Source organism: Talpa occidentalis, unplaced genomic scaffold, assembly GCF_014898055.3.
Source record: "Talpa occidentalis isolate TD23 unplaced genomic scaffold, MPIMG_talOcc4v2.1 talOcc4.13, whole genome shotgun sequence".
NCBI lineage: Eukaryota > Metazoa > Chordata > Mammalia > Eulipotyphla > Talpidae > Talpa > Talpa occidentalis.
Window position 1 is genome coordinate 72,629,705 of NW_023601322.1, and position 14,860 is coordinate 72,644,564.

Below are 14,860 nucleotides of genomic sequence, written 5' to 3' on the forward strand. Positions count from 1 at the left end.
AGCACCCCCAGGAGTCACATTCACACCTGTTTTCCCTGCACTGGCCTCCCACAGGCTCATTGGGTTGATCCAGCTCACCCAGGATTCCCAATTCCTTGGCTGCCTCCAAACCTACACAGAAGTTCCTGTGCTGGAACCAGGTAAAGACCACAAAGGCCACCAGGAACTTGAAGCCCAAGTTCCCGGCGACGGCTCTAAACCCCTAGCCACATGACCTTGGCAGGGCCCCAACTTCACCAGGCCTGCAAAAGGGGTGGAGAGGCAAGCACGACTCAGAGATGCAAGAGCAGGATCCTTCCCTGTTGTGCAAAGTATAGCGACCCCTGCCTGTCAGAAACCTGGAGGCCACAGCTCAGAGTCCTGGTGAGCCATGGTTGTTCCAGGGCAGGAACATAGATGCCCACAGGCAGGCAGGCAGGGCAGCAGGTACTCACCCTCTCCAAGTCCTGCCTCAGGTGTGTGAAAAGCTTCAGGCGGCGGTAGAGGACGTCCTGCTCCTGCTGGGCCAGGTTGTCCACCTCATCAGTCTTGGGGGTCAGCAGCGGCTGATTGGCATTAGCTTTCCTCTTCAGCTTCCAGTACTGGTAGATGAAGTCAACTAGCGCCTCCGCCAGGTCCAGGCGCTCAGCCACCTCGGCCGGCTCCACCAGCTCATAGAAGTCTTCCTCTAGCTGCTGCAGCCGCTGCTTGCGTAGGGTCACCTTTTCTAGGTCCTCACCGGCTGAGCTGGGCTCCATGGGTTCAGATGTGGGCTCACCCTGGGGTCCCCCATCACTGTGTTCTTGGCAGAAAGATTTGAACTTGACCTCGTCGTTGTCTGCTAATATAGTCCGCATTTCCAAGCCATGGTCAAAGGCGCATGTGACGTGGAACGCCGTGACGCAGGAAGGCATGGAACACTGGAGGGAGGAGAAGGGCAGTGTCAGGCAGGAAGGGTGCTCTGGTGGGAGGGAAAGATGTGGAGCACTGCCCAGGGTTCCCCCAAGAAGGCAAAATGCTGCTGAGACCCTTAAATAAAAAGATGTGGGCTCCCAACATCCTGAGGGGAATGGTGGAAAGGAGATGGGGTTCAGCACCACTGAGCCTGGGGGAGTCAACAATCGGATAACAGGGCAACCCGTGGGGACAAGCAGCATCTCTGGGTGAGCGAAGTGACACCAAATCTGAGGCATCGAAAAGAGGCTGTAGATCACTGCCACCTCTGTAGCAAAGTTATCTAGATGGGAACTGAGTGTCCTCGTCCTGGCCTCTGGGTAGCGGGCCTCAACTAGAACCCCTTCTCCTCTTCTCTGGGCAGCTAGGGCTGCCACCTCCCTCCCAGAGGACAGTTGCAGGCAACTTGTAACTGTCTCTGTCACAACCCACCAACCGTCACAGAACATTTATGCTGCCCTCACAAGTCACCTTGAGAGTCTCACACAGGGATGGAGGCACACCTAAGGTTTGCAGTGACAACTGTTCCTAAAGATGAGGGACAGAAAGCCTGACCTCAACCCTCCAACCTGGAGACCAGCAGCATAGTATTACCTGCTAGTATTTTGGGTTCTCAGACCCACTCCAGATATGGAATCAGAGCCTCCAGGGTCAGGCCCAGCTCTGATTTAGCAAGCCCCGTGGCTAAATCTGATGCACCCTAGAATCTGGGAACCACTGTTGTTGACAAACTAGTGCAGCCCCACTCAGTATCAGGACATTCTATTTGCTTACTGGAGGAAAAGTCCCACTCCTACCCCTCCTTCATGTCAAGTTTGATGTGTCACCTGCTACTGGGGAAAGCCAGAGTCCTCAGCACTGCCAATGGGTGTGAGCCTCAGCTTCCCAGGCCAGTCCCCTGAGTAGAGAAACAGGATAGCAGAATGCACCCCCCAGGTGTGGTTGTGGTTCTGGTCCCAATCCCAGCCTCCTGGGTCCATCAGTGGTTTTGTATGCATCACCATGGGGATGGGTGGAGGGGGCATGGCAGTTGCTTGTTTTCCAAATGTTTCCAGATGAGCCTTGCTATTCAACTGGCTCCTGCATGAGGTCCCCAGGCAGGAGGGAAGTGGCCGCGTATGTACCTGGATGCAGGTGCCAGTGCACTCCTTGCAGAGGCTGCAGGACAGAGCCCAGCGGCTGGCTGGGATATGCGAGATCTTGGTTATGGGCTCCATCTTCTCGGGGCAGCCGATGCTGACCTGGTAAGGACACAGGGAGCTGCCATCAGATCCCTTGTCCGGAGGCTGGCTCCAGGGACTCCCCAAATGGGGGGCATGGGGTGGAGCACTGCCTACTGATACCACGGTGTGGGCAGACAGAGCAGTGGGGGAATACCTGAATGGTGACTACCCCTAACTGATGACTAGGCCAGTGTCAGTGTGTGCTCGCCTGTGCTGGTCTGAATGTCTGAGAATGTGTGAGAGCGCACACCAGTGCATGAAACCGACTGTGTGTGCCTCCCAGGGCTGGACTCGACGTCTGAGGGGTGTTGCTGGGAACCACGATGCAGGCTTCTGCGATGATGGTGGTTGATCAGTGATAGCTGCTTCCTCCCACAACAGCATGTAACATAATTGGGGGACACACTGGTGTGGCTGCGGTTGGGTGGGCTCCGATAAAGGTGTTCTGTGTGTAAACACGTGTGTGCAAGTGGACAGGTATATGCGAAGTCCTCCTCCCTTCTATACCTCAGGCCTCTGTTAATCACATCTTCAGTTATTATCATCTGTATGTCTGTCTGTCTGCCTGTATATATTTATTTTGATGGGCTCCAAGAAAAGGCCCTAAGGGAGCATCTCCTTCTGGGGGGCTTCCAGAGCTTTTCTGGTCAATGGGGGTGGGCTCTGTTTAACCTCTCCTTCCCTTCCGATGGGGGACAGGCCTACAACCATGCTCAAACCCAAAAGACGGCACATTTGCCTCCCACAGCCCAGGCCTGATCATGAACAAGTTCCCTTGTCCAGAAGTCCTGAAGCAAAAGGCCTCTGTGGTGGGGTGCTCATTAGTTCTCTCTGTCCCTGCTCTACCCTGCCCACGGTATACTCAGAGGGAGACCCAGACTTCAATGCTGATGTGGGAGGAAACTACTACTGCTGATTCAACCATCTCACCTCAGAAGTCTGCAACATCCTTCAGACCTCGAGTACAGGAAGGGGAGGCCACCGGGCGCAAGCAGCAGTGTAGTGCAGCCTCATTGTCAGGACACACAGAGGCACCGAGGCTTAAGCTCTGGTGAATTTTTCCATTTCCCATTCCAAATAAAACAAGATGGCCTCCGGGGAGCCCAAGGCCTCCTCTAACTCACTGTGAGCCTTGTCCATCACCCACAGTCCCCCTCACCTGACCAGGACCGCCCCTCTGTCCCAGTCACAGGAGCAGGCCTACCATACAACACTTAGTTGGGCCTGATTTCCTTTAATTTGTTGAAATTATTATTATTTTTCTTTTGTTTTCCTTTCAGGTGACAGCGTTTTTTGGTTTTTTGTTTGTTTGTTTGTTTTTTCAGTTGAGGTAGTTGGCTTATTTTTGCTTTGAGCAGGTGGCCTGACCGGCTGGATCCACTCTCCAGGTATGGATGGACTCAACACCTGCATTCTCCTGTAGTCAGCTGCCCGACTTCTGTCCCCACTCAGACCTACTACCTGGAGCCAGAGGGCTCCTAATCCCATCTTCCCATGAAATGCACACCTGAGTTCTGCCCAGGTGCATAGGCAAAGGTTCCTATGGCTGCTGTCGAGTTCTTCCCAGGATTGCCACCTGAGAGCACCCCATTTAAACATGGGCCATCACTTCTCTTCCTAAAACTCTCCTGAGTCCTGAGTTTCACGCAGACCCACTTCCCAGGGCCGTCCCACCCCCACATCTGCCCACCTCAGGAATCCAGAGAGCGCAGCTCACGTGCACCCACTTGGTCCCACTTCTGGTGGGCTTCAAAGCTCCTCCTCGCTTTGGGCAGAGCAGGCACTTTGGCTGGACACCCAGGGCACATGTCCGGCACAGCCAGCTGCCGGTGGGTACCTTGAGGATCCCATAGCACGCCTGGGGAGAGAGCAGGATGGTCACAAGAGCACTGCCTACCTGGTCTGGTCAACAGTCAGTACCAAATGGTCCCGGTCCCAGCCCCAGCCCTGAGCTAAGAGACACAGGGCTACAATGCCACTTGCCTCTGCCAAGGAGACCCCTGGAGGTATTATAATGCAAGGGCTCCTGGGAAGCTCTTTGCCAGCTTTGTGTGGCTAAAATGTCACCATTTCAGTCCTTTCTGGGAGGGCTCAGGCCTGCCCTCTACTGGGAGGACAGTTGCTTTAACCAAGTGATGTACTTCAGGGATTCCCTTTAGTCGAATACCAATTTGGGTTTGTGTACTGCCTGAAGCCAAAGCCCACAGCTGTTTTATTTTTTCCCAGGGATTTGTGAACCAGGCTCCTCCTGGTCATGCCTAGGGCTTAAGGATCTAAGTGCTGCTGGGCATAAGGTATGTGGATAATGATGGTTACTACCTACACACCTGCCAGCCAGGGGAAGCACCTGGGTTCCCCAGAAGCAATTCCAGAAGCAGTGGGCAAGGGGCACTTTAAAGTCAGAGCCAGAGTGGGTACACTGGGTTCTGGTCAGGTCTTCTGCAAATAAGGGCCAGAGATGACCAAGATCCACAGCCTTGAGGCCCAAGATGAAGAGAGGGCCTGGACACCAAGGATGGAGACAAATAAGGAAAACCCTTACTGCCAATCCTAAGCATGTAACCCCCAGGAAGTAACTTAAGCCTCACTACAACTTACTTTCATTTTATTTGAGAAAAAAGTGGCCGGAAAATTAAGAAACTTACCCCAAATCGCATAACTTATAAAGGGCAGAGCCATGACTTGAAAATCTGCAACCTGGCTTTGCTCTCTGTCACTATACGATTGCAAATTATACTTCCAAAGGGCAGGAAGAGGGTGTGTAGAGGGGAGGTTCTGAGGGAGGCTGACAGGAGAGGACAGAAAGACCATCCACAGGGCTTTTACTCAAGTCTGATGAACAGGGCTAAGCCCAGGGGCCCTGGCTGCACAGGGCACTGCTGCCAGCCCCCTGCCTCATTTGCCCTCCCCCTCTGCAGGGGAAGTTGTGCCTTCAGTGCCCCTGTACTCCTGCAGTGAGATGACCAAGCCCAGGCAGTGTGAGGACACAGCATGGGGGAGGCAGATCGGGGGCTGCCCACCTGGTGCACACAGACGTTGCACTTGTCACAGAAGACCATCTCGTTGCCATCCTCACCCTCAGGAGAGCGGCACACGTCACAGACGACGTCCTCATCATACTCGATGCCCAGCCCCTCCTGCGTCTCGATGGCCCGTGCCATATTCTGGTGGCACAGCGTCTCCAGCTCCTCCAACACACGCTCTAAGGTCAGTTCATCCAGCTCTGGCCTCTCTGTGAGGACAGCCAGGCAGCAAGTTGAGTCAGTCTCTCAGGGTGCACAAATGGGGAGGGTCCCCTCATTCGCTATGTGACCTGGGAAAACTCATTCCCTGTCCGGCCTTTGCTCCACCATCTGAAAATTAAATAGGCTGGACCACCAAATCCCAAAGCTCTGGGGCCTTTTGTGTTGACTTGAGGCAGCATGTTTGTGACCACACACTTGCACATGCAGAGAACATGGAAGTGTGTCTGGATGTGGCTGGCTTCATGGGGAATCTGCTGCTTGCGCTGTGTATGGGAAGAGCCTCAAGAGAATAACCCTTCCTAGGAAGTGTCAGTGGGCTCCAGCTAGGAGCCCGATGCACAGAACCCAGTCCAATCTGTTACCCTAGAGTCACTTGTGTGCTTGCTTACTTTACACTTAACATTCACACTTACTGCAATATTCCCAAGAATTGTAAATTATGTGCTATTATCACCCTCATCGGACTGCTACAGAAACCAATGCACAGTGGCACCAAATAATTTCTCTGATCAGTAAAGTAACAGGGACTTTTCCCCAGAACCATGCCATGCCAAAGCCCAGTTGTGGCCACTGCCCTGCAGAGGGTGAGGACCCTGGGATTCAGATGCTGGGCTCCCCATCCCAGCCAGCTTGGCAGGTTACTCACCCATCTCCTTGAGCTCTGAGTTGATGAGCTCTAGCCAGTAAGCGTCAATCTCATCCAGGTCATAGCGGCTGCCCCCTGGCCAATCAGGCTGGGAGCCCTCGCCAAGTTCGTAGCTGCTAGGGGATACCTGGGGGCCTTCAAGTGGTGGCAGGAGCCTAGGAAATCAAGAGGGGATGTCGTGAGTGAAGCAGCACTCAGCCTGGCATCCTCACTGGGTCCACGAAGCTCCCAGTTAGTTGGCCTGTGGAGGGGGAAGGATGTCCTGAAAAAATGCCACAAGCAGGCTTTATGGACCCCACTCCTACCCCAGACTAAAGAGATCCAAGACACCAAAGACTACAAATCCTATAATGTCATCACTACCAAAGGGAGGACTGCTGGGAACTAAGAATGGAGTTAAGCAGCCAGGGTTGGTATATTACCAGACAGGTAGGCCTTGGGGGTCCTTGGTTTTTCACCAGCTTTCAGGGTGCTATTGGGGTTCCAGCTCAGCGGAACTGGTAAGATACATTCACCAATTTATCTCTCTTTTTCTCCCTGAGTCATTCGTTTCTTCATTTCCCCTCTTAGTAAATAAGCCCTTTATTACCCTTTTTACGTGTACCTGCGGTTGGGTCTCATTATAAGCCCCTTTTAAGCACACAGGTGAGGACCCATTCAGGCCACCCCATTTCACATTGGGGTTGCCCTGTAACAGGCCTACAGCTGAGGAAGTAGTGGACAAGTGAAGTGTGCACTTTGATGCCAAATAGGGTCCACTTCTAACCTCAAGAGACTGGACCCTTCAATCTGTTCTCCTTACACCTCCTCTTCCCACCTGCCCACCCCGCAGACGTAAGAGGCATTCCAAATGCTGTCCTAGGCACAGTCACCTTGGGAAAAGTGGAATGAGTCAGCTCAGCTCTAGGTTGTTCAGCATATCCTCCAGGCCCCTGGGGAAAGGCCTGGGACTGTCCCCTCACTTGCGATACTGTGATTTAAGGATATATGTGTGTGCATATATACGCGTATAAATGTGTGTATGTATACACACACACACATTTGGTTATTCCAGTGACAAGCACGTATTTGCCCCAAAGGCCTTGGAATTTCCTGAGCTGTTAGAACATGGGAGCATCTTTTGTAATATTTGGTCTCAGGTTCTCAGTCCCTGAGTAAACTTCAGAGCCATAAAGGTGTAAACTGGTGTCTTGTTTTTCTTCATGGCCTATGTTAATGAAGGTAACTTTTGGAAAACACCTAAGAAGAGGGGGAGGGATGTCAAGGAGATGATTGTCAGTAAAACCAACGAGAATAAATGTGGGACTTTCCGTCCCAGCCCGATTTCCTTAGCAAGAATATGTGTCGTTCAATTGCCAAAGGACAATGGTTTAATTAGCCATACCTAGGTAATGTAGCCCTCATAAGAGCCCACCAGGAAGGGGCGGAGGATTTTGAATGCCGCTCCTGGAGAGGGTACGGGCGCGCTGCGCCTTCCCCATACATTGCTCTATGTATCACTTCCATCCGGTTACTGATTCCTATTCTTTACCTTTGTAATAAATCAGTGATCTAGTGAGTAAAAGGGTTTCCTGAGTTCTGTGTACTGATTTATTAAATTAATCGAACTCAGGGAGGGCATCCTGGACACCTTTGATTTATAGCCAGGTGGTCAGAAGCACAGATAACAATCTGGGGCTTGCCATGGGCACCTAAAATCTGAGGAGGGGGCATCCTGGGACCTCAGATCTAGAGCAGTTGGCCAGAGTGCAGGCTTGCCAGGGCCTGCAGCTACTTTCTAAAGCAGAGGGTGGCCTCAGGAGACTGAGCCCTTGAACCAGTGGAAACTCCAGGTACAGTGTCAGAAATGAGTTGAATTTTCAGGTACCCTGCTGGTATCAGAGCATTGCTTATTGGTGTGGGGAAATATCAGTGCCCACATATCCACTGGGAACTGGGTTGCAAGACACACTACTAACCGCATTTGCCCTGACCCCCTTTTGCACTAGCTGCCTCAGGCACAGAGGCTAGGTGGCCTAGTCTACTGCCACAAAGGACATAGTGTTCCCACACAACTTGTCCTTCCCCTACACACAATGTTAACTGAGCAGAAGTCTCTCTCTACATTGCCCCTCCATCTCCATACAAATAGGTGCCTTCTACAGTCCCAGACTCGGGCCAGGTCTCTGTCCCTAAGGCAGTTTGGAAGGGTCCTGGCTTCAGAGTGGACTCAAAGCCCCACTTCACCATTTAATGTGAGACTCCAGGGGGCCACTTAACTTCTCTGTGCCCTAGAAAGCTCATCCAAAAAACGGGGTAACAATAAATGTACCCATCTTCTATCACTGATATGAGGATTAAATGGGCAGATGTAAAGCTCTTAGAATAGTGCTGGGCACACAGTCCAGCACTCTGTGTGTCTGGTAAGATCACTGGAGTTGCTTCGCTCCTTCTGAAATAGACTATGAGGGCATTTTGCCTTAGGAGGGCACAGTTTCCCCTTTGCTCAGCTGTGTGCTGCCCCTCAGGTCCTGATGCCAGTTTAAAATGCCAGCTCTTCCCACCCCCCACTGGTTGCCATGGTTATTGTTGTGGAGCCTGGCTTCCATCTGGCCAGTCCTGCCAGGGCTGAGAGGCCCCTCACTTGCCGGAGAGGCCTCCTGGGGTTGGAGGCAGAGCTGCCAGGGGCTGTGACTCAGCGCAGACTGTGGAGGGAAGGGCAGGGCCCTGGGTGGCACAGAGACATGGCCCAGCTGTGAAGAGGAAGTACTCTGGGTGAGCAAAAGGAGCAGGAAGGATGGAGAGGCAAAATGGTCTCTAGGCCATGCCAGGAGGGACGCCCAGGGGTGGTGGAGGTGGGGCAGCAAGGAGGAAGGGAGAACATTTAGTGCCACCTTTTCCTACACAAAAGGCTGCGATGAAGAAAGCCCTTAGATAATGCTTAGATGAGAGCCCCCGAGGTCATTCCCATGAGATGCAATACCAATACTCTCATAGTCCTACAGAACTCTGCCTTTCCCCATCAGTCTCTTGTTTGAATTAAAAAACAAAACAAAACAGGGCCTCCCTGGTGGCACAAGGGGATAAGCATCGCACTACAAAGCAATCCACAGCTTCTGCAGCACAAGTTCAATCCCCAACCGGCCAGGGAGAAACCCACATGGCGAGGCAGACCTTTCCTGTCTCGTCCGCTGCTCCCCTCAGCAGTGTATTTCGGTAAATCTGCCTGCTCTGTTCCCCACTCTGTCTCTGGTGAATCCTCTCACCCCCTGCTCTCTGGCCTGTACCCCAGCTCTTGTATGCATAAATAAATACATCTTAAAAAAAAAAGCATTGAGAAATCAAGAAATAAAGAAAACCTTTAAAAACAAAACAAGACAAAACAAAATAGTGTTGGCATTACCCTGCTTTGTGCCTCAAGCATGTGCTTAGTCGGGGTTTTCAATAACTCCCATCTGAAGGACCACTACCTGCTGACTAACTGCCCACACCTGTGTGTTCAATCAGATGTCACCTGGCCAGACCACTTGGGGCCAAAGTCACATTCCTTTCTCTGAGAAGCCAGGGTTAAAGGGAAACACCAGAAGAGGTATTTCCTGCTTCAAGGGGTTCTCATTTTGACCTTGGGCCTCTTCTCTCTCCGGCTACGAAGGAAGCTCTTTTACCAAGCATAGACCCATCCCACCCTACGTCAAGACTGAGGATCTGAGGCTGAGGATGGGACCCTAGCCCTGAAGATCAGACAGAACCCCTGAGGCTGGTTTTGCCCTGGGCTGAGTCTTTTGGCCACTTCAAGAGAACAGCACACGCCTATACTCAATTTTGACGATCTGGGGCAAGGTGGGTTCTCATTACCAAGACAAGTTTAGGATCGTGGGGATCAGGTAAGGAGGAAGGAAGGGAGGAGGGAAAGAAGGAAGGAGTTAGGGGAGCGACTGGGGAAGGCCAGTCAGCACCAGCATGCAAGGTTGATCTGGGAACATGACTGTGGGCCTCACGGGGGCAACCCAGGGCTTGTTTTCAAGGTCTGTGATTTCCTGGCCCAGATCACTCTGGCAATCATGCAGGGAATTCCCCAGAACCTCCCAACTTCCTCATCTATAAAATGGGGATAGTAACATGTACTTCAGAGAACCGATGTGACGAGAAGATGAACACAGACTCAGCACAGAAAGTTCTCAGTTCCTGTAACAATCCTTGCTGTGCTAGATTTCCAGATGACGGCCATCAGTGGGTGGCAACCAGTGAGAGGGAGGAACAGGGATGCAGGGAGACAGGGAAAGAAGGGGCACAGAGCTCTCCGCAAGGGAGCAGCCCTCTCCACTTCAGGTCTGTACCCGGACAGGCCAGGAGAGCCTGGCTTCTGTTAGTTGCAGCAGCGGTGCGTAGGCTGGGAATGCACTTAGTACAGCCAGTGCTGTCTGAACACGTGCTTGATGCCGGCAGATAAAGCACCAGCAAGCAGACTGAAGCCAAGCTACTGGTGTGGAGGCATCTGCAATTACTCAGTCCAGCAGATGTTTCCAGAACCACCTGACACTGATATCAAGGGGAGCAAACAGACTGTTAGGTCAAACTTAGCAGGACATTCCTCTCTCTTTGCCCAGATAGTGGCCCACCCCCCTCCTCCTGGTCACCCCGGGCCCTTGGTGTGTGAGTTCTGACCGAATCCTCATTGCTACACCATCAGGTATTAGCCCCACATTGCTAGGCCCTTCTCTCAATATGTCAGAGTTGGAAACAGGGTCAAAAAGATCAGTGATAGGCCATCCCCAGTGGCACAGCGAATTGAGCTCCATACTGTAATGGTGTCCACAGCCTCTGCAGTGCGGGTTTGATTCCCAGCCAGCCAGGGAGAATCCCAGACCTCTCCTGCCTTGCCCGCTGCTCCCCTCAGCAGCATTTTCGGTCCATCTGCCTGTTCTGCTCCCCACCCTGTCTGTGGTGAATTCTCTCACCTTCCTGCACCTCTGACCTGTACCCCAGTTCTTGTATAAATAAATAAATCTTTTAAAAATAAATAACTAAATAATGTATAGTGAAAGCAATGGGCTGTCACTTTAAAAAAAAAAGAAAGGTCAGTGACAGTTGTGGGGATGAAATGGGCTAGGAGTGTGACCCACACCAATAGATGTCAAGAATAAATTCTTTGTCCAGATTCTGCATATCCTCCCTTCCAGAGAGGCCTGGAGCTTCCCTGATTCTTGGAGTGCCTCAGACAATGGTTGGTAGGCACTTAGCCCTCAGGAGGCACAGCATGGCCAGCATGCAATTCTCTCCAAGCCCCCAAGTGTGGCTTCATTTCAGCTTTGTCTAATTCCATGCCTAGCACAGGTCTGGAATCTAGCGAGCACTGAGTGACCACAGACCAGTCGAAGGTATGGTTGCCGGGAACCAATGGTGCCAGCATCGAGGGAAGGCACTCTGGTGATCTTTGCCCCAGGCATGGTCAAAATGGACCAAAGAGTCACGGGGATGCCAAGGCCAGGGCGCGACTGCCAGGAACACAAACTGATGAGTCCAGGACAGCAGGCCCCTGTGCCTGAGACATGACTTGGAGGGCTTCCCGAGGTACAGAAAGCACTTGGCTGAACTCTGTCTCTGGAGGCAAGGCCTATGGCCACGAGGCCACCTCCTGGGGTCTCTCTGTCGCATAAGACCAGAAGGCTACAGAGCCCAGAAAAAACTCAACCCTGAGCCAGCCTAATAGGGAGCCTCCTCAGAGGCTGGTCACTACGGTTGGTTCCAGAGCATCTGCTGCATGCCAGGCACTTGACTCCCTCCCACTAAGAACTCCTTAAAAAGGTTTAAGAAACCAGAGGCATGGCTTATCCCTGTGTTAAGAACTAGTGGAGCATCCAGAGATTTTGCTGACAAGATTTGCTGTGGAACCCGCTCTGGACTGACATCAAACGAATCCAGTTTTAACTGAGTGCTTGTAAGTACCAGGCCCTTTGCCAAGTACCTGCCACACACCGTTCCCCTGCATCACCTCCATCACAATGAGAGGTCAGGGTCATTGTTATTCCCAGTTCACGGGTAAGAAAACAGAGGCCCAGGGAGATTTTGTTTCTGGTTCCAGCCTCAAAGATAAACTGCCAGTATTTCTGGGACATTTCAAAGGCTTAAGAGACAAAAGAATCAAAGATAGACTAGAGACAGGTTAGAAAGAAATCCTGGACTAGTGGGTCCCTTACCCAATCCTAGCTTCCTCTTCCTTTAGGCCTATGGGCCCCCAGCTCACCTCACCACAGGCTCCGGAATGGCCTCGGCCCCGGCGGGCACCTGCACACCTTTCTCCCACTCCTGTCGCCACGGGTCAGCCAGGATGTAGTAGTCATCCGGGCTGAGCTGGTATGAGTCTGGGATCTTCATGGCGGTGATCAAGTCTGTCCGGAAAACCTGTCAGGAGAGAGAGAGAAAGTAGAGTCAGACAACCCCAGGGTGGTCTCCCCGCCACAGGCAAGGGAAACAAGGGCAAATGCAACTCTAGTGGGCAACAGACAAGCATAAGAACAATGAAGCAGCTTCTCTAAACCCACTTGCACGCAGTAGGTGTTCAATAAATGTGCCAAATTTAGTTCCCATGTATTCTGATTTGTTACAGAGTGAGTGATGATGGGAGTGGACTTAAGAGGGAAGAGGAAAGACTTGCCAAGAAAGGCAAAAAGAGGGAGAAAAGCAGATGGCAGGAAGGCTCTGTGAATGCAGTACTGTCATTAAGTGAATGTTCAGGGAATTCCTGTTGAAGGTTTACAGATGAAGTTGGTATTTGCAACCACACGCACGAGTGGAGCTAGGAGAGTGCAGGGCTCCAACCCCAGGAAAATGAAAAGCCAGGATATTACCCAAAGAGCTGAAGTTTGGGGCAGCCCAGAAAAAGGCTTCCCGTGGTCAGGGTCTATGAAGAACAAGCATGATCCCGGATTGGCAGGGGCTCTGCACTGCCACACATGTGAGGGGATACAAGGAGGACGGGGCTGCATTCCTTCTTGAGTCCACCCAATTCCCTGAGCCAGTTCTGACACCCGCTCACTGAAGGGGAAACTGCTCTTCCTAATGGGTCTACTGCCCCCTCCATGCCAGCTGGGACTGGCGATGCCTCTCCCACCCCAGTTGCTGACCTCCCCATGGCCTTCTCCAAAGGGCAGCTGTGAGACTTGGTGGCAGATCCAGACGTTGTATGACCTGCATAGGTACTAACTTCCCAGTGATAATCACGTGAGAATCACAAGTTAAAGGAGAATTCACATTACTGTGTCAAGAGAAACCACTTCAAGGAGTGTTCCAGGCATCAGCCCAAACTCTAAACTCATCCCTTTCTGGAAAACGCACCCACTGGCCTTCAGACACTCAGTGAAATTATTCAGTGGTAACCTCTGCCTGTTGGGGACCGAACTCACTAGCTATGTGTGCTTCATTTGAATCTAGGGCCACAACCACAAGAAAACAACTGAAATGCAGGCACTAAAGGGGCTGGAGGCAGCATCTTGCAGAAATCTAATTAATGTCTGTATCTAGCTAGAGATGGCTCTGGCTTGAAAAAGGTCAAGTTTCTTGAAGACTCTATTTGCCAATATAATTTAATTGTTAAGACTAACACCCTAACATTTAATTAGGGTGCCAGTGTGAAAAAAATTAAAATGAGATTACGATTAAATGCTAATTAAACAGAAGATGGAATGTGGTGAAGATTTCACAACCCAGATCATTTGCATATCTTATTAGCAAGCAGTAAGATGGCTAATATGAGAACAGAAACTTGAGCGCTGGGTGCTTTTGTGGGGTCCTGCAGTAGCCCCCATTTGCTGGCTGGGGCCTTTCCCAGCTGAAGCCTCTACCGACACTAGCAAGGCTGGCCCTAGGTCATCTCCCTCTGAGCCTGACTAAAGGACATGGCAGGGGTGAACTGAGCCCAAAAGGGCCTCACGACAGCCTTCAGTGTGCCCACCCACAGCAGCCAAGTGGCACGAGATCTGAAGCTCCGTTGCTCTGATGCCAAGAGGCACACAGACCTAAGTCAGCCTGTCATCTCACCCCGGAAATCAACTCCTCAAGAGCTTAGAGTCATGATGTGCCCCTCCGAGGAGACAGGGATGAGCTTGAAGCCTCTTGTTCCCTCAGCCTGGGCTGAAGTTCAAATGTCACCTCCTCTGGGATTCTTATTCCAATCACCCTTGCTTGGCTTGGGAAACAGCGGCAGCACAACAGAACCACTTCCCTACCATCCTCCTGCCTCACTGCCCGGCCCTTACACTCTGGAAAGTAACTGGCTTACCTAGGTTGCTTGTTTCTTGTCACAACCCCGCCACACCTGTTCTGTGCTGTCCTTCTGCTCCATTTTCAATGCCTAGCATGTTGAACTGGCACAAGGAAGGTACTTAATAATGGCTGAGAGAATGACTACGTGAATGAATGAAAGGGTCTCTGGGGAATTATCTGATCAGTCTGAGGTTGCCAGCTATCTCCTTGGCAGTGTTTTTTGAGGCCCCGTTAACAGTTAACAGAGGAAGATAGCCACTGGATGTACCCGAAGCGGAACTCCCCAGCAGAGGGAACCTGAAGAGAGCAACACACAGCCTTTAGCCTGCAGGCCTTAAAACCCAAGGGCCAGTGTGCTGCCCAAGCTGGAGGCAGAGACCAGAGCGGGAGAGGTGGCCCTGACCCAGGCACAGGCATATCACTACGAACTCAAATGACCCTCAACTGGGTCAGGGAGAGTCAACAGAGAGAGAAAGTCTGGTTCCAAGAGAGTTCCAAGTTTCATCCTAAGACACTCAGACTAGACACCAGCGGCCCTTTCAGGCAGAAGCATTTAAAGAGCACTGGTACTG

General features: G+C 51.8%; 1 protein-coding gene across 15 annotated transcripts in view; it reads right to left on the bottom strand.

Annotated features, from left to right (window-relative positions):
• JADE2 (jade family PHD finger 2) overlaps window positions 1–14,860 on the bottom strand; it is a 148,246-nt gene that overhangs the window by 13,113 nt on the left and 120,273 nt on the right. For all 15 annotated transcript variants that reach the window (XM_037509297.2, XM_054694384.1, XM_037509296.2 and 12 more), the window contains 6 exons: window positions 12,271–12,428; window positions 6,048–6,202; window positions 5,177–5,388; window positions 3,847–4,014; window positions 2,058–2,174; window positions 435–899 (listed from right to left, as the gene is read on the bottom strand). In XM_037509297.2, the coding sequence (XP_037365194.1) occupies window positions 435–899; window positions 2,058–2,174; window positions 3,847–4,014; window positions 5,177–5,388; window positions 6,048–6,202; window positions 12,271–12,428 (1,275 nt within the window). The remainder of the gene's footprint in view (window positions 1–434; window positions 900–2,057; window positions 2,175–3,846; window positions 4,015–5,176; window positions 5,389–6,047; window positions 6,203–12,270; window positions 12,429–14,860) is intronic.